Raw genomic sequence first — 22910 nt, 5'->3', positions numbered from 1 at the left:
TATGTATATATTACAGTCCTCTCTAGAACAGAACGTCTAGTGTGTATTTCTGATCTAGTCTCCGCACTGTCTCTTCCTTTATCCCTACCCTTTTCCCCTCCCTCCCCTCCCCCCCTTTCCCCCCCCCTCCACCCCCCCTCCCCCTCCACGTTGACCCACTTTCCACCCTTGTTTCCCCTTTCTTCCCTTACCTGCCTTCCCTTCATTCACCGGTCTATAAGTCATGGGTTAATAAATGTGTTTAAATTAAAGCATTAGGAAGCCCCTATTTGTATGATTGACTTATAGGTGTATAACCTGGTTTAATGTGAATCTAGTGTTGAGCATATTCAATTTGCAGTGTTGACAACAGCATTTTATTGCATTTATACACCTGGAATGTGCAGCCAAACAGTCTTATCATTTTGCTATTGTGTATGTCTGAATATATATTTAAGATGCTCTCCGTGCATAAAATATGTTTAAAGTGAGTTGCACAGACATTAAGACTTTAAATAGCATTGATATTAGCTAATAGGCATAAAGCACTGAAGGGGTTAAAGTTTTAATGCCGCTTTCGCGGGCTTTTAGGTATTTAAGAGGCTGTCACCACTTCTCCCCACTCCAAGACGAAGCCCTCTGCGTAAGGGTGAAACGCGTTGAGGGGGAGATGCTGGTGTAGCCCTGGTGTGTGTTAATAAAGTTTTTTGGAACAAGACATCCGGGAGCCTTTCTTCAGACATGCGCAGTTGCGCCGCACTTCTACCCATTCTCAGCACTGTGGATTATACTGGACAAATGATACATAAAGCTTGCCCCCCTGCAGACGCGTTACCTGAATTCCCTCCTACTTTCTCTGTACTTTCTCTGTACGTTCTCCCTACCTACCAATTAGACTGTAAGCTCTTCGGAGCAGGGACCCCTCTTCCTTAATGTTACTTTTATGTCTAAAGCACTTATTCCCATGACCTGTTACAGTATTTATATTATATATTATTTATTTGATTACCACGTGTATTACTACTGTGAAGCGCTATGTACATTAATGGCGCTATATAAATAAAGACATACAATACAATACGTCACATGACACTGCGTCCGCATGACGCGGAGAGGCGACATAGCAGGAGGAGATGCCGCTCTGGAGAAGGTTAGAGGCCCCGCCAAAATGCCACTGCACCGAGCCCAACATAAATCCCAGCCGGCCCTGTTGACAATATATATATATGTGTGTGTGTGTGTGTGTGTGTGTGTATTTATAGATACTGTATATATTTTACCAGATCTCGATGGAGGAATTTGTTCTCTTCCAAGTAGTTCATGCCCTCACACACATCTTGGCACATACTGAGCAGACTGTCACTACTGAACTGTCCACGTTTCTGGCGAAGGAAATTCAGCAAGCAGCCATGTTCCATGAATTCAGTTACTATGTAAATTGGCCTCTGTTGAGTACAAGCACCATACAGCTGGACTAATTTGGGGTGAGTCAGTTTCCTAGATACAAAAGAACATCCAGTAAATTTAATGATATATGTAATGTAATATTATGTCTCTCTCACACTATGTACATAGATATATTCATAAGCAAATAACAATAATGATTACAATGTTAAGGTTTTGTATCTTGTGCCCTCTCTCCTCAATCTAACAAGAATATATACAGAAGTGTTCAAAAGTAGACAGTCACTAAAACCGATAGTACCTTTATATTCATGCTGTAATTTGGCTCTATCAATAAAATGGCAAACTAATGATTTTTTTCCCCTTTTAAATACTGTTTCCTGGAATCTATGTTAAGTTGTGTTTGTTCACATACTATTTAATGTTAATATAATTTGACTACCAATTCAACAATTAAGTTTGCACTTCCGTTTTTTTTTAACAGTAAATTAACACAATGAACATATTGCTTCTTTGTTTAAGGAGAACAACTAGCTGTGCTTGCATTTATGGGATGCAGTTATAAAAGTGTCACCTTTTCTCTATATAAACTCAGGTTTCCTTATTATCTCCTGATTGTTTGAGTTACTCTAAAATATACCACATACATTCCCTACATTACCTGGCATTCCCCAGCCTTTACAATGAGCCCAAAGCTGAGATTATACCAAGAGCTGCAGGGCGGCAGCGCTATTCTGTGACGTCACCCTGCAGCATCTTGATTATACGGGGGAGACAGGGCACAGGAGGCGTGGCGGAGGCATGGTGGCGTGGCCAGGAGCGGTTCGTCCTCATTGGCTGAATCACTCACGTGACACGGCCATCGCCAGAAAAAAAAAAATTTTGATGTCTCTTCCTTAGCCGTCTGCTTTGCAGTACGGCGCGCCGCGACCGTCGCCAGCGCTATGAGCACCTTAATTGTATGTATGCTACTTTTTTTGGTGCCGCGTGGCCTTAGTTTGCACTTTTCTGCTTCTTTGGGGCGAATACTGTAGATATACCAGCTTGCATATAACCACCCTCCCTCTATTGTAAATCTGTGAACCTGCATAACTATGGATATACAAGCAGTCCTAATTTATCCGACACAATGTATTACTCAAAATGGCGTTGGATAGCGAAACGTCTTAAAGCGAAACACGTTTTCCCACAGGAACACTGTTTAAATGAAAGGTTCCGTTCCTGAAGGCATTTTTAATGCTAAAATACACAAAATATTTTACGCAGGCAATAAGATATGCAGCACACACAAATTATATAGTGTATATACTGTATTATATATATATATATATATATATATATATATATATATATACAGTATATATATATATATATATATAAATATAATATAACATAAAATATAATAATATAATATATTATATAGTATAATATATTATAATATATTATATAATATATATATTATATACACATAAACAACGTTGCAAAGCGTCGTAAGAGCGTTGGATAAGCCGTTTTGGCGTTGTAAAAATGAATATAGGTATGCATTGCATAGCGTTGGATAAGCCATTCGTTGTAAAGCGAAGCGTTGTAAAGCGAGGACTGCCTGTATATATACATATATATCATGTGAAAAAGAAAGTACACACTCTTTGAATTCCATGGTTTTACATATCAGGACATAATAACAATCATCTGTTCCTTAGCAGGTCTTAAAATTAGGTATATACAACCTCAGATGAAAAACAACACATGACATATTACACCGTGTCATGATTTATTTAACAAAAATAAAGCCAAAATGGAGAAGCCATGTGTGAAAAACCAAGTACACCTTATGATTCAATAGCTTGTAGAACCACCTTTAGCTTGAAGTAATCGTTTTCTATATGGCTTTATCAGTCTCTCACATCATTGTGGAGGAATTTTGGCCCAATCTTCTTTACAACGTTGCTTCAGTTCATTGAGGTTTGCGGGCATTTGTTTATGCACAGCTCTCTTAAGGTCCAGCCACAGCATTTCAATCGGGTTGAGGTCTGGATTTTGACTGGGCCATTGCAACACCTTGATTCTTTTCTTTTTCAGCCATTCTGTTGTAGATTTGCTGGTGTGCTTGGGATCATTGTCCTGTTGCATGACCCAATTTCAGCCAAGCTTTAGCTGTCGGACAGATGGCCTCACATTTGACTCTAGAATACTTTGGTATACAGAGGAGTTCATGGTCGATTCAATGACAGCAAGGTTCCCAGGTCCTGTGGCTACAAAAACAATCCCAAATCATCACCCCTCCACCACTGTGCTTGACAGCTGGTATGAGGTGTTTGTGCTGATATGCTGTGTTTGGTTTTCGCCAAACATGGCGCTGTGCATTATGGCCAAAAATCTCCACTTTGGCCTCGTCTGTCCAAAGGACATTGTTCCAGAAACCTTGTGGTTTGTTCAGATGCAACTTTGCAAACCTAATCAGTGCTGCCATGATCTTTTTAGAGAGAAGAGGCTTTCTCCTGGCAACCCTACCAAACAAACCATACTTGTTCAGTCTTTTTCTAATTGTACTGTCGTGAACTTTAACATTTAACATGCTAACTGAGGCCTGTAGAGTCTGAGATGTAACTCTTGGGTATTTTGCAATTTCTCTGAGCATTGCACGGTCTGACCTTGGGGTGAATTTGCTGGGATGTCCACTCCTGGGAAGATTGGCAGCTGTCTTGAATGTTTTCCAATTTTGAATAATCTTTCTCACTGTAGAATGGACTTTAAATTGTTTGGAAATGGCCTTATAACCCTTCCCAGATTGATGGGCAGGAACAATTGCTTCTCTAAGATCATTGGTGATGTCTTTCCTCCTTGGCATTGTGTTAACACACACCTGAATGCTCCAGACCAGCAAACTGCTAAAACTTCGGATTTTATAGAGGTGGTCACACTTGCTGATGATCAATTAATCAAGGGCATTTGATTAGCAGCACCTGTCTGCTACTTAGCATCGTAATTCCTATGGAAGCAGTAAGGGTGTACTTAGTTTTTCACACATAGCTTCTCCATTTTGGCTTTATTTTTGTTAAATAAATCATGACACGGTGTAATATGTCATGTGTTTTTGTTCATCTGAGGTTGTATTTACCTAATTTTAAGACCTGCTAAGGAACAGATGATTGTTATTATGTCCTGATATGTAAAACCATGGAATTCAAAGAGGGTGTACTTTCTTTTTCACATGACATATATATATATATATATATATATATATATATATATATCATAGAAAAAAAAGAACAAAAAGCACTCCGTAATAATAGTCACTGGTGTGGGTGCAGATCCTATAATGAAGAATAAGCAATACGATAGCTATCCTTGAGAAACGCGATACTACGGAGGAAAGGGAGCTCTGTTGAGTGACATCTAGCATTGGAGGAGACAGGAAATCATCCGAAATCCACCTATATGAGTATCCCTCACAGCCCTGGCAACTTGGTCTCTCTTGTCTAAGTGTTATCTGCACTTGGTCTGTTCTCCAGCATTCAGCGTCCACACACAGATTGCCTCAAACGAATGTGTTTTTACCCACTATGTGAGTGCAAGTCCTGGTGACTACTCCATGTTATAATAAATACCTTTTATTTACAGTATTATACTATGGAGCTGGCGCTTCTTTTCTTTTTTGGCATATATATATATATATATATCTATATATATATATATATACACACATATATATATATATACACACACACACACACACACACAATAATACATAAATAATACAACATATAAATAAAACATTGTCACAAATATACTGTACTAGCAGAATTTATAAAAGTTGTGATATCAAATGAGGTCAGAATGAACGTTCTTCAAAGTTGCTGTGGTCCATAAGATTTTAACTTTTGGCCCATTCACATTCATTATAAATGATCAGTGAATTTCAAACATACTGTAGAAACATAGAGTTTGACTGCAGAAAATAATTATTTTGCCCATCTGCTGCAGTTTGCCCATTTTCCCGTCTGTTGCAAAACTTCAGACCCTATTTGATACTTGTTCTTTTTCATATTGAGGATATCTGTATGTCTATCCCAAGCACTGTATTCCCCTTAGCCTTTACCACCTCTGTGAGGAGGCTATTTAACACATCCACCACCATTTCTGTGAAGTAGTCATATATGGTTTTGTTCTGTTTCAATTTTTTTTCTTATTTAAATGTTATATTTTACTTTTTCCGAACTGTCTTTGGCTAGTTGTTCAGCTTCATAATGTTACAGAAGCGGCATTGCTAGTATCCCTTATTGAAAGTGGCAGCTGGGCTGGCTCAATGCTGGAGGAGCAAACCTGAGAAAGTAGGCATGTTGAAGTAGGCGTTCATGCTCATTTCTCATGCTTGCCCCTAAAAATAGAAACGGTTCAATTTTTTGGCGATGTTCTGTTTCCATTTTGTCTGTTCTGTTAGTATCCATCTTGTGTGTAAGATGTGTATGTGGTGTGAATGAGAGAGTTTCGCTCACAGTAGATTTACGACTGTGTCTGTAGTTTACGCCCACATTCCTGGTGTACGGTTGTACCTGGTTTCTATAGAGAGCTGTTTTAATCTAGTTTTAACCAGGTTTTAATGATCTTAATTCTTAAACCAATCATTTTACAGGAGTGGTTAGTATTATCTGCCTGGTAACCTATTTTGAGCAAAGGAATCCAAAATGTATATAAAGCCTGCATGGACACTCTTTTGGCAGAGAGTCTTATAGACTTTTGAATGTGTATGATCATACTTTGCAATAAACTTCTCATTATCAACGAACCCATGTCTGTGAGTTTGCAAACAACGACAGTCTGTAACTCAGAAGTGCTACTAAAGGTTGTATTTATAAGTGCAAGTAACACAAGATTGGGATATTTAGATCACGTATTACTGTAGTACATTAGGTCATTAGGTCATTAGTTCATTAGGTCATTGGCCTTAAATCAAGTTCCTCCAGGGACACTTCATGAGCAATAGCAGCCAGACTGCAACATGGTCAAATGTGATGTCAGCTGAGGTTGCAGCAATTTGGGGCAATTGCCACAGCTTCTACCTTCATAAACATGGCGATGTATAGAAGAATATTTGTTAATGTTGTTCCTATCATCAACATTTTACTTTATTATTGTTTGTTCTAACGTTGAATAAATTATTTAATTGAAAATGTTGGTTTAATAATATTCATGTTTGATTATCACAATAAACATGGACTTACATCATGACTTTAGCTTCCTCTATGAAGTCCTCTTCAGACATAGCACCTTCGCGAATTGCTTTGATTGCCACTTTATACTGTGCACGCCATTTCCCAAGCCGTACCACACCAAACAGACCGCTTCCCAGTTCCTTCATAAACGTTAGCTCAGATGGGTTTATTTCCCATTTATCTTAAAAAAAAAAAAAAAAAAGCAGCAGGTTGTAGTGGTATAGTAAAAATAAAGTTATTGTATCTTTTGCCTTCAGTATAACAAATTATACCCCCTTGCACAAATTTTCTCTCCTAATATGAAATGCATACCAAACATTACACATGTTGATGGGGTGCGCAACTCGGGGTGCAAGATTGTCTGCGGGGGGTTACAGAGGCCCTGCGTGCTTCCTGGAGGCATTTAAATTAAATGCTGGGGAAGCGGCGAAGGCCTCTCTGTAACTTATCCTTACCTTGGTTCAGACGCCTTCTGGTGACGCATCGCCATGCCAAGGTGACATCAAATGACACCACGGGGTCATGTGACGTCACGTTGCCATGGCAATGTGATGTCATGACACCAGAGCCAAGGTAAGGAGGGGGGCACGAGGAAAGGGGGACAGCCGGCAGGGGGGGGGGGGGGGGGGCGCAGGGGATTGCGCTCCACTGTTGTAGATTATTTGTTCTGCCCCCTGTATGTGTTTTTCATTGTCCTATGGCTGCAGTGACCTTTGCCCTTATTTGTGTCACTGTGCAAAGTACCTTGCTGTTTTCTCAGCCTGTTGCCATAGCAACCCCTTCCTCTGTCCCATGACATAATGCCATAATCCTCAAACCCTAGCACTTGGTATGGCCCTGCCCTATTTCCTGCTTGTCAGGCTGTAGCATCCTTCCTATTGGTCTTTCCCTGTGATAGGTTTGTTTTTTCACCTTCTCCTAATTTTTGCATTCCCAAAGTCCCCTTTTATTTCTGTTTGCACTCAATAACAAAGTTGATCAGAAACCCAGGCAGGACTCTATTTGCATCGAGAAGGAGATGAGTTTAGCTGCCTGTTTCAACTCAATAAGTCACAGTGAGCCTGGAACAGAACAGTTTTGGTCAAGCTGTTGGTTTTTAACATAAGTTGGATTTCGTTCCTGCTTTGGTCACTTACAAACTGTGTGACCTTATGCAAACCAACTCCTTCGGCCTACTTGAAAAACAAACATACCATATATTTGAGTATTTATATGTGACTAGCTGAGAGACCCGGCGTTGCCCGGGATTAAAATTTCCCGCGCCCTCCTCTCTCCACTCCCCCGTCTCTTTCTCCGCTCCCCCGCCCCCTGCGCAGCTCTGGTCGTGTCCCCCCCTGCACTGCTCCGGTCGTGTGTCCCCCTGAGCAGCTCTGGTCCCCCCCCCCCTGCGCAGCTCTGGTCCCCCCCCCCTGTGCAGCACACAGTGTCACACACACATTGAGACACGCACACACACAGTGTCACACACACACACAGTGTCACACGCACACACACACACACACAGTGACACACACACAGTGACACACACACACAGTGCAGTCAGTTTGAGTCTCTTGCCTGTGCTGTCTGTGGCTCCCTCCAGTCTGTGAGGGGGGGCTCTCCTCATGGGGTTAAATGCAGGCAGGAGGAGAAGAGGAGAGTGGCCGGGTGGTTGGGTGAGGTCATAGAAGCAAGCAAGCCAATGAGAGGCGTGCAGGGGCTGATTGGCCAGAGGCTGAGTGACAGACCGACGGACAAATCAGATTGTCCATAAGAACAGCAAACATACAACGTTTTCAATTATATAGATATAGATAATAAAAAGGAAGGGTTTAAACTTAACTGCTGAATGTGCTTTACTTGCCTCCAGATCCAAATATTTGCTATACACCATTTTATTTCATAGTCAATCTTCACATATAACAAGTACAAAGGCTTAAAAAAATTGATAGAAAATAGCATGGAAGAATGATTTGGTATATTGCCAGTAGAAACTAATTACAGGACAGAGAAGAATATTGGTGAAATAATCAGAGAAGAGGAGGCACAATGGGGAGAGGCATAAAGGAGAAAGAATGTGAGAACAATAAACAAAGGCAAGAAAAAGACAAATAATGAAGACGTATGTAATGAAGCAGCTGTGGAAAGGGACACAAGTGAAAGAAGGGAATAAAGCCATTTAGAAAACATAGCAACATAGAAATCCACAGTATTTGCACTTTTCATAATAGAACATCTTTTGCATTTTTTGGATATGTAATGAGGACAAGATATTACTTCCTATTAAGTAAATAAAGGTTACCGTAGCTGAATCCTGCTGTTGTAGGTGCCGGCTTCCCTTTTGGACATACTGGGTATCGTAGTCTGGTAACAAGACCTAGAGCAAATGAAACAGATTGCTGTTACCCATGACAACCCCCCTTACATTGTTTCCACAAGTACCAAGTGTTTAAGTTGAGTCTATGTAAGCTGCTTTTTCACTTCTGTGATTTAACATTTTTTTTGCAGATCTTGTTTAAATTGATAGTTGTGCATACACGTAATATTTACATTGAATACACTGTGGGATGATGGTATGATAAAATATCACATATCTGGTGCTAACATCAAATACCATGTTCCTCATCACCAGCTATACTTCCAAAATCATCACCATTCAAGACTTTGGACCTTATTCAAAATATTGTGAAACGGCTTCTCCATGTCTATGTCTTCAATTGAAGTGAGTTCAGAGCTTTCCCTGCCATGGAGAGATAGCCTCACAGCATGTTAAATAAGGACCGTTTGCTTTGATATTCTCATTCTCTCTCATTCTCTCTCATTCTCTCTCTCATTCTCTCTCTCATTCTCTCTCTCTCTCTCTCTCTCATTCTCTCTCTCATTCTCTCTCTCATTCTCTCTCTCATTCTCTCTCTCTCTCTCTCTCTCTCTCTCATTCTCTCTCTCATTCTCTCTCTCTCTCTCTCTCTCTCTCTCTCTCTCTCTCTCTCTCTCTCTCTCTCTCTCTCTCTCTCTCTCTCTCTCTCTCTCTCTCTCTCTCTCTCTCTCTCTCTCTCTCTCTCTCTCTCTCTCTCTCATCCCCTCACACCCTCCACCCCTCTCCCCATCTCTTACATATAAAAGAGATTATGTTTACCAGCTGCATTGTGTTTGTGATATTCAATCATTTCTGGAATTGTTTTAAATATGTGTTTTTCAGCCAGGTAGTATTGCTTAGGAAATGATGTCTCTTTGATGTGGTAGTGCCTTATTGCCGAGGAACTCTCTCTGCAAACAAAGATACTACAATGTTATTCCATTTCCATCGAGAAACAGCAAATATATAACAGATCTATTTAGTGCAAATAACAGTACTGTACATCTCTGTAACAATTTATCAAGTGAGACAGAGCGTGCTGAAAGTTGCTAGAAATTTCACTTACATTTCTCTAACACAATATACATTCCCATTATTTTTCAAATGCAGTTTATTATTCACATGACACTGTATCCCATTTATATATAAAATGAAGCACTTAAACCTAAAATTAATACTTCCCTCACTGCCATTCCACCCATATAATGATTATAACGTATATGTGTTTGCAGTGAATAAATTAATTGTATAACAATTCCATCTGTAATAAATGTGTAACGGAGTAAAAGTAAACTCATACAAGTATTAAATATTAATATTACCAGTAACGTCATGTAAAAAAGAAATAACATGCTGCAGCATGATTACAATGGAAGGGAGAGGGTTAGAAGACAAGAACTGAGAGATGGGAGGCAATATTTATGTTAATGCTTTTGTGCTTCACATAGTAAATGAATTCTCTTCCCCACAAAAGCAGCACACTTACCCTCCGTACTTTGTATAAAGTGACACAGTGTACAAGCCTGGTTGACTGGAGTCCCTAACGATAAACCCGCCTTCTTTATCCTGGAATTCAGACACATCAGATGAGTTACTCTCCTACATTATATACTGTATGTGCCCTGGTCACATCTGTGCATCAATTTGTTCATAAAGGTTCTCAGCACTTTCAAATCAATTAATCTGCTAACATTAGCGTTTCTCATACAGTACCAAAGATGTATCATTCCATGTATTCCATGGTCATATATGCAAAGCAACATTCTACACTAATATTTATTAAAACAAGTCAGTTGGGAATACAGTTATAAGGGCTTTGTTAATATTATGGCTCTGGTGTATAATGTGACTGGTCCAACGTCACATAGAGTGAGTGTAATGTAAGTGGCTTAGGAATGCAAGACCTTAATCACTGAGCCATGCCTCCTCTTTGTTAAGGGAAGTAATACATTATGCAATCTGCTACCGGCTAAAGTACCTATAAATTCATCCTAATTCATCATTCCTAAAACTACAGATAGCAAGATTAGCTAAATAATCTAGTAAAGCAAATAGATTCCTGAGAGGAATCAAAATTTAATTTAATTTCTTACATTATATCAAAAACATATTGAGGAATAGATACAAAACACAAGTAAAAACAATCACAATCTGGAGCGAGGCAAAGATATATAATCAAATGGATCATCTCAATCTATAGAGAGAATAAATGTTGAAGTGCTGATGAAAGCTAATATCAATGACAGGAGGAAAGACAGTTTCCAACCAACACCACATAACAGTACCTGGGGACAGCAATAAGCAAACCACAGAACAACAAATAAATGGTAGTCTGACTAATCCTAAACACAGCATATATCAGAGCGCAGAATATAAATAATCTAATCCTGTACAGATATAAATGCTAGTGCATGTGGCTCATGAGAAGTGCAAACTGGGTGTGGGCATCCCATCCGGTAGCGAGATGTCCGGTCATGGTTGTGCTGATGGCCACACACATCTACAATGTTATGTGATTTGCTGTTATGGACCTGTGATTTGCTGTCCGAGTTGGAGACCCTCTCCAGCAGTATACAGTATATGAGCAGCCTTCATGGCAAGTTACTAGTGATATTCTTCTCTACTACAACAAGTCGGGACTTCAGTATTTTAGTACTTCGGTACTTTTGGGATGTTACACATTCTTCAATATATTTTTTCCTGGATTTCACCTGATATCCTGCCACCGTGCTCCCCTTCTTACAGATAAATACTTACCTCATTTTTTAGAAGCTGCTCTGCTTTATTTCTGTTCATATTTCTGCTGTACCAGCTGGAACAAACAAACAGATATATTTTCTGTATGAATAAACCATCATGGTGGATGGATAAATCATACAGTATATGAAATACAACTGACTTGCCCGATTTGCAGGAAATGTGCAGACTATTCTTCATTTTGAAGCCCCCATTTATGAGTTGGATTCAACTAGATTTAAACTAATATAATTACAGTCTGCCTTATACAACTGGAGCAAATTACCTTCATGGTGACCGAAGTAAAGAAAGGGAAGTGACGTCACTGTGGGCAAAAAAGGCCGTTGGCGGACGTCACTGTGGGTAAAAGAGGCCGCCTGCCGGCTTGGCGCTGGGTTCGCTCTCATTGGCTGAGCCGCCGCGGTGACGTGGCCAGCGCTCAGCCGACGTGCCAAAAGCCAAATATCTTGACTTTCCAAAATCTGGTCGCACCACTCGCGCTTGGTCTTGTGCCCGCACGCACTGACTGGGGCCGGCCCCATAGATGGCCGTCTCTTGTTTGTGCCCTGCACGCCGTTGAGCACACAGCCGCGAGCAGTGGGAACGAGGCCTAAGTCAAACTTCTTTGCGTTTTGTCACTGAAATTCTGTTTTGATTTTTAATTAAAAATATCACCATCACAAATAACATTTTTGTGACAAAACAGTGACAAAATACAAAGAAGTTTCACTTAAAATGCGCGTGCTCGGCACACCCATGATCTGTTATTTGTAATATTTGTTATTTATATGATTGTCACATGTATTACTAATGTGAAGTGCCATGTACACTAATGGCGCTATATAAATAAAGATATATATACATACATGCACACACACACCTATTGTTTGTTTTTTTTAGCTAAAGTAGGAAGAACAGTATTTCAACTACTGAACGAGTCACATTCATTCTTTTTGTTTTCTAGAAAGCAAATCACAGAAGTCAATAATTTTTTGGAGATATCCCTAGCTGGTCATTTTTCTGTATACATTATACCCTATTATATTATAAGAGAAATGTCACTAAACTGACATAGTACTTAAAATCAAACAAATAATATTTTTATCATGCTATACCCATTCATGTTAATGGCAATGGCATGAGCAAAACCACATGTGCATACCTAGTAAATCTGGCCATAGTTATAGTATGCATTAAGAATACAGTATACTGAATGTCAATATGTATAATAATAATGATGATACAATAATAGCTTGCCTGCATTCTTTGATTTGTGTGAACTTGTATGTTTCACCAGCTATAGTGTACAAGGTTATCTGTACATTTTGTGACCGTCACAGGGGTTGGCACGCTGATGCTTTGTAAGATGTTAACTGGAGAGAATACCATTTTTGCATTAGGGTTGATCATGACAGTGGCTGATCATGACAGCCTGATATCTATAGCTGTGATGTGAATGGAAGAGAAGAACTTTCGCTTCTGCTGCTAATATAGTGGGACAGGACCCTATAGCCCTCTGTTGCCATGGACATTCTAGTACTGAAAAGGTCAATTGTGTGTAATTTGTGGTAGCTGTGCATGCAGGGTCTTGGAATGGATCATCTGTACCCAGTGATACCACCACTATTGTCTTCCATCCTTTCTAAACTCCCAAACCTGCAATGACTGAAAATGTCATTTGGTTCTGGAATAAGTGAGGTACGACTATGAAATCCCTTTCCTGGGTCAAAATGTGTTAAGGTAAAGTACTTTTCTCTGTAGAGTTTACAATCTAATTATTTGTGCCTGAGGCAGACGACGATACGTTGAATTGCCCAGGTCATAAGGAACCGACATTGAGACTCCAAAGGCATTTATATTACTAATAAACTACTCTATCTCACCATACATAAGATCTTCGTGGGCAAAAAAATAAACTCCAAATTAGGGAGTCTAACTCTATATAACACTGGAAAATTGATCTATTGTTTATTGATTTTTTAAAGATAGATGATAAATATATAAATAGATGCTGTAGATAGCTGAGGAAGTGCTGCCACATACATATAATGCACTATAAAAAATGCATTAGGACTTTGACTTAAAAAGTGTAGCAACTCAACTATTACAATAAAAAATAAGAGTAAATATGCATTTAACTCTTTCATTAACTTTTTGACTCTGCTAGGACACAGCTTGAATGCTCTTCACTGTCTGACTAGAACATGGAACCTATGGGACAGAGGAAATTTGCACATTCATTTCACCTTTGCAGCAGAATGAAGAAAGAAACTAAAGAATACTCACTCATATTGGTGCAGGTTATTTAGCTTCATCTCTGTTACGTAGTTGCTTGGAATATAGCCTTCTTTTCTGGAATTAGCAAATATGTTTGTATATTGTTACAAGTATTAAACTGGGAATAAGTACAGGGGAAGGACCTGTTGTCCAGTTTTTGAGATTTTTGACTTGCATATCTGTTAGGGGTGCGCCAACTGGGGGGCGCGAGATTTTCTAGTAGGGGGGGCGCGGTGCATACAGAGGCCCTGTGCTCTTCCCCAAGACATTTAAATTAAATGCCGGGGGGTCGCGCAACACCTCTGTAACTGCCCTTACCTGGTCTCCAGCGAGGCGTCACCATCACAACGCGGCATCAAATGGCGCCGTGGGGTCACGGGATCTTGCGTTACCATGGCAACATGACATGACAAGGTAAGGAGAAGCAGCAGGGCACAAGCAGGGGGGAGAGCAGGCAGGGGGGCGCAGACCGAAAAGTTTGCGCACCCCTGATCTAAGTTACAGCATATGGGTTAATTATGCCTGCATTCTTTGTCTATTAAGGGGTCATTAAACTGCAATAGTGCCGATCGTGGCACTGATGCTCCAATGGAAGTTTCCATACCCTGATCTGGATTATTGCCGTTTAAATGAATAACCCCCTATGTGGGTATCTGTAAGAAGAAGGTAATGGGAAAGTGAAGAGAATAGCAGTCACATCGCATAGTGTAAATAAATAATACATTATCCCATGTAGACACAATGGGGCCTATATATTAAACGGAACTGAGTTGTCAAGTGAAAACAGATCTTTTTGTTGCAGTTTGGTTCCTGCTATGCAGTTCTGCGCAATAAGCTGATTGGTGCAGGCAATGAGGCAAACTTGCAAAATCACATATTAATGCGCTATTGATTAAGATATGAGCTTAATGCTCGCCCGGAAATCTACTCTCCCTCAGGTAGGCAAAATAGGGCTTTTGCTGGAGATGAGATATAGCATGGGGGGGGGGGTGGAGAGGGGGAGAGTTCAATAAACTGTAATAGTGTACATTGGGGCACTATACCAACGAAACTCCCATTGACTTCAGTGGAAGTTTTTGTAGAGCGAGAGAGAATTGAATATAAAGTATTGTAGATATTAGAATTAGTGTATTTCCTATGTATCTAAAGTGTGTCCACAGGTATCTCTCCAAATGGAGTTTACTGTAGGTTAATCTGTTTGCAGGTAAAGTCAATTGGCCCTCTTCTAAATTGATCAGACACGCTTTCTCTCTCTTGTGAACAGAAGAGGAGGGCCCCCCTTTGCCAGCCCGCATGACCTATGTAATAAGGCATTTAAAAAAGTTTATGAATATGGTGATTTTTATTTTTAGTGCGGTAAACTGCATGCCCTTTTTGGACGATTTAGCATTAACAATATCGGAGTTTATTGAATAGGCCCCAATGAGTCAAGGTTACTCAGTTTTCCCTTCCTGAGAAGTATGAATGTAAAATAATTTGTGCAGGGCCCCTTAAATATGGCTACTATTGTACATTTTCCCTAAAGTACTTTATAATAGCCAAATATTTGTGACACAAAACTTCCCCATATGTACGAATACTGGAGCAGTGTTTTTGCCTCCGAGTTACAGTGGTCATTCCTTGGTACATACGCCCTTCGGTGTTTATTTCGGTTTGCATCCTCTCAGGCCCAGCATTAAACAGCATGAACACTACATGGGAACACCACGCTTACCCATACTTATTTCTTGCTTTCCACCAATGGATGTCCTTCTTCTCTAGTATGATATATTCTTCACCTTTAACTAGACTGAGATCATGTGACTCCGCTGGATGGAAGTCAAACATTGCTTTCACTAGTTCCTCTTTGTCGTCCACCACCTCTGCCTCTGGCTCCTCGTCAGGTGGGCGAGGAGGCGCAGGTCTTGACTAAGCAGAAGAGAAAATAAAGGCCATTCTCATTATTATTGTACTGGTGCATTAATCACCTCTTCCGTTCCATCATCCCATCATCACGTACGGCAAGTACCTTCCGGGATAATGGAATGGAATTGGTGGTGTCCCTATACCTGTCCCATCCCACGCGATCTCCCCTAGAAGCACCATGTGCTACTGTGCTGCTCATGTCCGTTTTGATCAAATAGGGCTGTCGTTATGTTGCTCCAATCCCGGCTTTTATGATTTTCTTTTCTCAACAGGGATGCAAAAGAACATCCTTACAGGTGGCTGAATAGTGGGCACCATAGGACAGCACTTTAATGGCATCAATTTTACACCGGGTACAATAAATAACTGGAAAATGATGTAAACGGTTTCTTACGGGAAGGGAAAGCGTTGGAAAGACTGCCAACAAAAACCTTTGGGCTCAGCTAAAGTATATAATATGGGGCCCAGTAGAACCACCTGTCCCCGCTATTATTATGTTAATAATGTCTCTTTCTCTCCCCTTTGCCATCACATATTCCTCTCCCTCTTTCAATCCTTTGACTCTTTATTCTCTTGTATTTTCCCCCTCTTTCTCTCTCATTTTTAGCATTTGTGTCTCTCTCTTTCCCTCCTGCCCACCCCCATATGCTGCTCTCTTCATCTTCCTGTCTCTCTCTCTCCTTCTTACTTTCAATGATTATGAGCTCCTTTTCCCTGCAAGCTCCTGTATGCTACTGCTCAGTGCTGCTCTCCTCTCCAAGATGTTCTTTTCCCCTTGGGAAAGGGAGTGTTTTCTGCAGGCCATTGGGCACTACATGCAGTAGAATGTACTTGCTAGTCTGACTCCTTTACTCACAGGGCACCATGCCCCTCTATCAGCTGTACCCCCACCCATCAATACCACTGTCTTGAATCGCAGTGTCGGCTAATTGTTACTTTAAGAGAAACTTTATTACCCTGTGACTCAGACACTGACTATTCGTGTTACTGTCGCTCTCCAGGCTCCAGCGTGTGCCTGAGAATTCTATGCACAAAACCAATTCTGTTCTGTTCTTACCATATGGACGTTTGGTGTTGGAGGGAGGGGCTTCCTTGTGACTAGATAAAAGTAAATAGAAAAATGTATGTCATATTGGTACAGAACGGACTGTGAATCATTCTGTGTCTGCAAGGGCTGGATGAGATAAGCAGTCAATTTTAGATCTCGTTTTACCCCAACATAAACTCATACTGTATAGCGATATTTGCCAGCAGATACAAAGCGACCGTTCGTTCCATTTTAAAAAATGCTACCCTTTGTAATCGGTGTATTAGAAATCCTTGGAATTCATTAGAGACATAGGGGGCGATCTATCAATGTAAAGAAAGTATGCATAAAAGTCATTGCTCCATTGTTTCCTTGTGTTTGAATAAATGTAAGAAATGTTCCCTACATTGGATGTAAATTGTACGGTAAGTTAAAAAAAAAACTGCTAATTTACATTTTTTTGACACAATATACAAAATTGACACAAGCCAATGAGATACAAGGAAAACATGTTGCAATTTACACTAATTTTGTTCCAAATTTGCCTCAAAACATCACACCTTCGTGGCAAAGAATTGCTCCAAATGCTTTCGGTGTCCAACTTGCACTTTTTTTTTTGTAAATTCTTTATTTTCATTTTAGTTTACAAACAGTTGTTACACATCATTCCTCATACATTTTCATTTTCTGTGATTACATTAAACAAATAAACAAGCAAACATGGAACAGTTTGTGTTTTGTGTCTTATTCTTTGCACAACGTCAGTCTCGTTTATTCATTAGTACCCCACATTCTGCAGCTGCTGCCTGTCCTGTTCGTGCGTTGTGTTTGGTCTGTTGTTTGAGGCTTTTATGCTCTTAGTCACATTATCCTGTCTCATTTGTATACCTTCTCTTGCGTAGGAACGATGTTAACCAATAACATATTCGACTGTGTTTAATCACATTAAATCATGGTGTAAGAAAATGAACTCAAATTCAACATTATATTGGCATGCAAACTCAACCATAATGATAATGAAACCAGAAATTCGAAACTACGATAAACTAATATACATCCACCATAACATTATTACATAGAATATTCATATAAAATAAATTAATAAATTAAATTATAAGCCAGTATTCGTGTTGCTATCCAAGGTTGAATGACGTGGTACCCTTGATCCCGTAGGGTCGTTGGATTATTTTGCTATATTCTCTAGTAATGCTTCTTTTAGTGACTATTCGTACCACTTCTGGTCTACATTACTATGTTTTCTACACTTTTATCCATATTCACCCATGTCCATTCTACATGTAATTGGTCTATGGTGTCCATAGGACTTCAAATGTTGAGGTCGTGTCCTTAAATACGCGTGAGATTTGTTCCATCCGCCTAACTTCCCAAACTCTATTGGTCCATTGATCTATTATAGAGGCTTCTAATTGCTTCCAATTAGCTGCTATTGTGCACCTTGCCGCGTTAAACATATGCATAGTTAGTGATTTCTTGATTTTGTGTTCCTTTCTCTTATTTTCTCTGTTCAGTAGTCTAATACTGGGGTCTTCAGGTATCTTAATCTTAGCGATCTTGTGGATCTGCTCTATTCTCGAGCTCCAGAACCTCTGAATTTTTTTACATTTCCACCATACTGTAGTGCCGACGAGTATTCTAAAACAAATCTGGGGCAATCACCAACAAGACCCAGGTACATGCTGGGTACATGCTGCAACATTTCAGTGACATTTCTGCAGACAGACTAATGGCCCATCGGATTAACAGCGGGGGTCCCTGGCAGTCCCATTCAAACTGAATGGGACTGCCATGGACCCCTGCTGTGTTAATCCGATGGGCCATTAGTCTCTGCAGAAATGTCACTGAAATGTTTGCAGCATGTACCCAGCATGTACCTGGATCTTGTTGGTGATAGCCCCAGATTATCCAAGGAATGTTTAAGGCAAGTTTTAGAATACTCTTCAGCGCACCTGTATGTGTAAAATTGTCCCTATTTCTCACAGCCTCTCCAGCATTTATTGGAGGTCCCTGGGTAGCAACCCCATAGTATCTGGGGAGTATAATACCATCTCCATAGGAGAAGGAGCAGCTCAGTGAGTAAAGAAACTGGCTGGCACTGTGTTTGAAGCAGGGGAACCTGGTTCAGTTCCCAGTGTTGGCTCCTTGTGACCTTGGGCAAGTCACTTTATCTCCCTGTGCCTCAGGTTCCAAAAACATAGATTGTAAGCTCCACAGGGCAGGGACCTGTGCCTGCAAAATGTCTCTGTAAAGCGCTACGTAAAAACTAGTAGCGCTATACAAGAACAAATTATTATTATTATTTATACATTATACTTGGAGTAAAACCTTCATAGTGTTTAGTACTTCACTCCAAATATATATATATATATATATATATACATGTTTTACAAATATAGCAAGATACAATGTTTTAGTGGAAAAGCCAGCTACATCAATAGATTTTTAGATATTTTATGCGCTGGCAATTGATTACACAATTTAAAAATGTTTATTGAAAAGTACTTACTATCCCCAAAAATATTATATTCTTCACATCCTGGGGCCAATTTGTCTGTTTGTCTGCAGCACTGATAAACACCCTCTGCCCAAAACTGGGGATGGTATTTAGTCAAGATATGGTTGTTGTTCTTCATTTCTAAGAAAACATAAAAGTGTTAACTTAAGCACCAAACGTTCTTTTTTTAATTAGCAGAACTTTCTGCATTAATTGCTAGCATTTCCGTATGACACTGTCACATGAAGGGAAATAGATAGAGAGATAAAGAGATAGATATATTGATAGATTAATAGCTTGATAGATTTATAGATAGATGCATTCATAAATATAATGTGTGAACATTTCAAATGGAATTTTTTTTAACAATACTTGTATATACCTAAGAAAAAAAGCTACTACACCAGGATCGATGAAGAAAATTCAGCACTGCATGATAGTGATCAAAAAAGAATGGCATCGGGACAACCAAAATATCCAATGTTTCGGTCCACTGTGGGACCTTCCTCAGGGTGGTTGCACAGCGGACCAAAACCTTGGATATCGTGGTTGTCCTAATACAATTTTTTTGATCACTATCATGAGTCGTCTTCATCATGAGTGAATTATTTCTATATTTATTTTATGTCTTGTGCACTTGTGCTTTTCTTTGTTTGTTTATGAGGTGTGCCTACTATACATGTTTCATATATATATATATATATATATATATATATATATATATATATATATATATATATATATATACAGTGCTCGACAAACCCGGTCGCCAGCTCGCCAGCTGCGATCGGATATTGGCTCTTGGCCAGTAACCTTTCCCCTGCTCTGCAAAAAAAAAATCCCCTGCTCGAGAAAAAAAAAAAAATTGAAAAAAAAATAAATCGTAGCTGATTGGCTGTGACGCGGGATGGAGTTGCCAGGACTTCAAACCGCCCTTTGTGCACGGGTAAGTAATGGGGGGGGGGGGGCAGTGAGTGCGTGCATGCGCGTCTGCTGCTCCTCCCCTTCCTCCTCCTCCTCATATCCTCCTGTATAATTGTGTCAGCTCCTATAATTTACAATTTAAGGATCCGGTCATGGAGGAGTTTGGACAGATGCTTCAGGTGGGGGGAATATAATACACATTAAATATTTATATACAGTATACACTGATACATCCCCCCCTCCGGTGTTCCCGCTGCCCGCGCGGGTCGGAACATACTGCAAAAGCCGGGGTGTTTCCCTCCCCCACCGTCCGGTGCCCGCGCGGGTCACATACTGTAGTAGCCGGGGTGTTTCTCTCCCCCCCCCCCTCCTTCCAGTGTTCCCGCTGCCCGCGCGGGTCACATACTGAGGTAGCGGGCTGTTTCTCCCCCCCCCTCCCCTCCGGTGTTCCCGCTGCCCGCGCGGGTCACATACTGAGGTAGCGGGCTGTTTCTCCCCCCCCCTCCCCTCCGGTGTTCCCGCTGCCCGCGCGGGTCACATACTGAGGTAGCGGGCTGTTTCTCCCCCCCCTCCCCTCCGGTGTTCCCGCTGCTCGCGCGGGTCACATACTGAGGTAGCGGGCTGTTTCTCCCCCCCACCCTCCCCTCCGGTGTTCCCGCTGCTCGCGCGGGTCACATACTGAGGTAGCGGGGTGTTTCTCCCTCCCCTCCGGTGTTCCCGCTGCTCGCGCGGGTCACATACTGAGGTAGCGGGGTGTTTCTCCCTCCCCTCCGGTGTTCCCGCTGCTCGCGCGGGTCACATACTGAGGTAGCGGGGTGTTTCTCCCCCCCCTCCCCTCCCCTCCGGTGTTCCCGCTGCTCGCGCGGGTCACATACTGAGGTAGCGGGCTGTTTCTCCCCCCCCCTCCTCTCCAGTGTTCCCCCTGCTCGCGCGGGTCACATACTGAGGTAGCGGGCTGTTTCTCCCCCCCCTCCCCTCCGGTGTTCCCGCTGCTCGCGCGGGTCACATACTGAGGTAGCGGACTGTTTCTCCCCCCCCTCCCCTAACCTCCGGTGTTCCCGCTGCCCGTGCGGGTCACATACTGAGGTAGCGGGCTGTTTCTCTCCCCCCCTCCCCTCCGGTGTTCCCGCTGCCCGCGCGGGTCTGAAGATATTGCAGTTGCCGGTGTTTCTCTCCCCTCGGTGCTCCCGCTGCTGGCGCGGGGCGGGAGGAAGTAGCGGGGTGTTTCTCTCTCTACCCCCCCCCCCTCTCCCCTCCGGCGCATGTCCCTTCCCGTGTGTGTGTGTGTGTGTGTGTGTGTGTGTGTGTGTGTGTGTGTGTGTGTGTGTGTGTGTGTACGGGTATGAGAGATTGAGTGTGTGTGTGTGTGTGTATGGGAGAGAGATTGTGTGTGTGTGTATGGGAGAGAGAGATTGTGTGTGTGTGTGTGTGTGTGTGTGTGTGTGTGTGTGTGTGTGTGTGTGCAGGACACAGAGGTAACCCCCCAGTCAGTCACCCCCACCCAGTCAGTCACCCCCCCCCCCCACCCAGTCAGTCACCCCCCCCCCACCCAGTCAGTCCCCCCCCCCACCCAGTCAGTCACCCCCCCAGTCATCCCACCCCCCAGTCAGTCAGTTACCCCCCCCAGTTAGTTACCCCCCCCAATCAGTTACCCCCCCAGTCAGTTACCCCCCGTCAGTCAGTTCTCCCCCCATCAGTCAGTTTCCCCCCCCGTCAGTCAGTTTTCCTCCCTCTCTGTCTCTCCCCCCTCTCTGTCTCTCCCCCCTCTCTATCTCACCCCCCCTCTATCTCACCCCCCTCTCTATCTCACCCCCCCTCTCTGTCTCTCCCCCCACCTCTCTATCTCTCCCCCCACCTCTCTGTCTCTCCCCCCACCTCTCTGTCTCTCCCCCCACCTCTCTGTCTCTCCCCCCACCTCTCTGTCTCTCCCCACCTCTCTGTCTCTCCACCCCCTCTCTCTCTCTGTCTCTCCCCTCTCTGTCTCTCCCCCTCTCCCCTCTCTGTCTCTCTGTCTCTCCCCTTTCTGTCTCTCCCCTCTGTCTCTCTGTCTCTCCCCTCTCTGTCTCTCCCCTTTCTGTCTCACCCCTCTGTCTCTCTGTCTCTCCCCTCTCTGTCTCTCCCCTCTCTGTCTCTCCCCTCTCTGTCTCTCCCCTCTCTGTCTCTCTGTCTCTCCCCTCTCTGTCTCAACCCTCTGTCTCTCCCCTCTCTGTCTCTCTGTCTCTCCCCTCTCTGTCTCTCCCCTCTCTGTCTCTCCCCTCTCTGTCTCTCTGTCTCTCCCCTCTCTGTCTCTCCCCTCTCTGTCTCTCCCCTCTCTGTCTCAACCCTCTGTCTCTCCCCTCTCTGTCTCTCTGTCTCTCTGTCTCTCCCCTCTCTGTCTCTCGGTCTCTCGCCTCTCGGTCTCTCGCCTCTCGGTCTCTCGCCTCTCGGTCTCTCGCCTCTCGGTCTCTCGCCTCTCGGTCTCTCGCCTCTCTGTCTCTCGCCTCTCTGTCTCTCGCCTCTCTGTCTCTCCCCTCTCTGTCTCTCCCCTCTCTGTCTCTCCCCTCTCTGTCTCTCGCCTCTCTGTCTCTCGCCTCTCTGTCTCTCCCCTCTCTGTCT

At 42.3% G+C, this 22910-nt stretch overlaps 1 protein-coding gene across 9 annotated transcripts in view; it reads right to left on the bottom strand.

Moving 5' to 3' along the window:
* TEC (tec protein tyrosine kinase) overlaps positions 1-22910 on the bottom strand; it is a 143567-nt gene that overhangs the window by 17224 nt on the left and 103433 nt on the right. For all 9 annotated transcript variants that reach the window (XM_075566910.1, XM_075566881.1, XM_075566900.1 and 6 more), the window contains 10 exons: positions 19404-19532; positions 16910-16950; positions 15662-15855; positions 13957-14022; positions 11692-11746; positions 10421-10500; positions 9715-9845; positions 8881-8955; positions 6609-6780; positions 1260-1476 (listed from right to left, as the gene is read on the bottom strand). In XM_075566910.1, coding sequence (XP_075423025.1) covers positions 1260-1476; positions 6609-6780; positions 8881-8955; positions 9715-9845; positions 10421-10500; positions 11692-11746; positions 13957-14022; positions 15662-15855; positions 16910-16950; positions 19404-19532 — 1160 coding nt within the window. The remainder of the gene's footprint in view (positions 1-1259; positions 1477-6608; positions 6781-8880; positions 8956-9714; positions 9846-10420; positions 10501-11691; positions 11747-13956; positions 14023-15661; positions 15856-16909; positions 16951-19403; positions 19533-22910) is intronic.

The sequence above is a fragment of the Ascaphus truei genome, chromosome 1, assembly GCF_040206685.1.
Source record: "Ascaphus truei isolate aAscTru1 chromosome 1, aAscTru1.hap1, whole genome shotgun sequence".
Lineage (NCBI taxonomy): Eukaryota > Metazoa > Chordata > Amphibia > Anura > Ascaphidae > Ascaphus > Ascaphus truei.
This window is presented reverse-complemented; position numbering and strand designations above follow the sequence as displayed.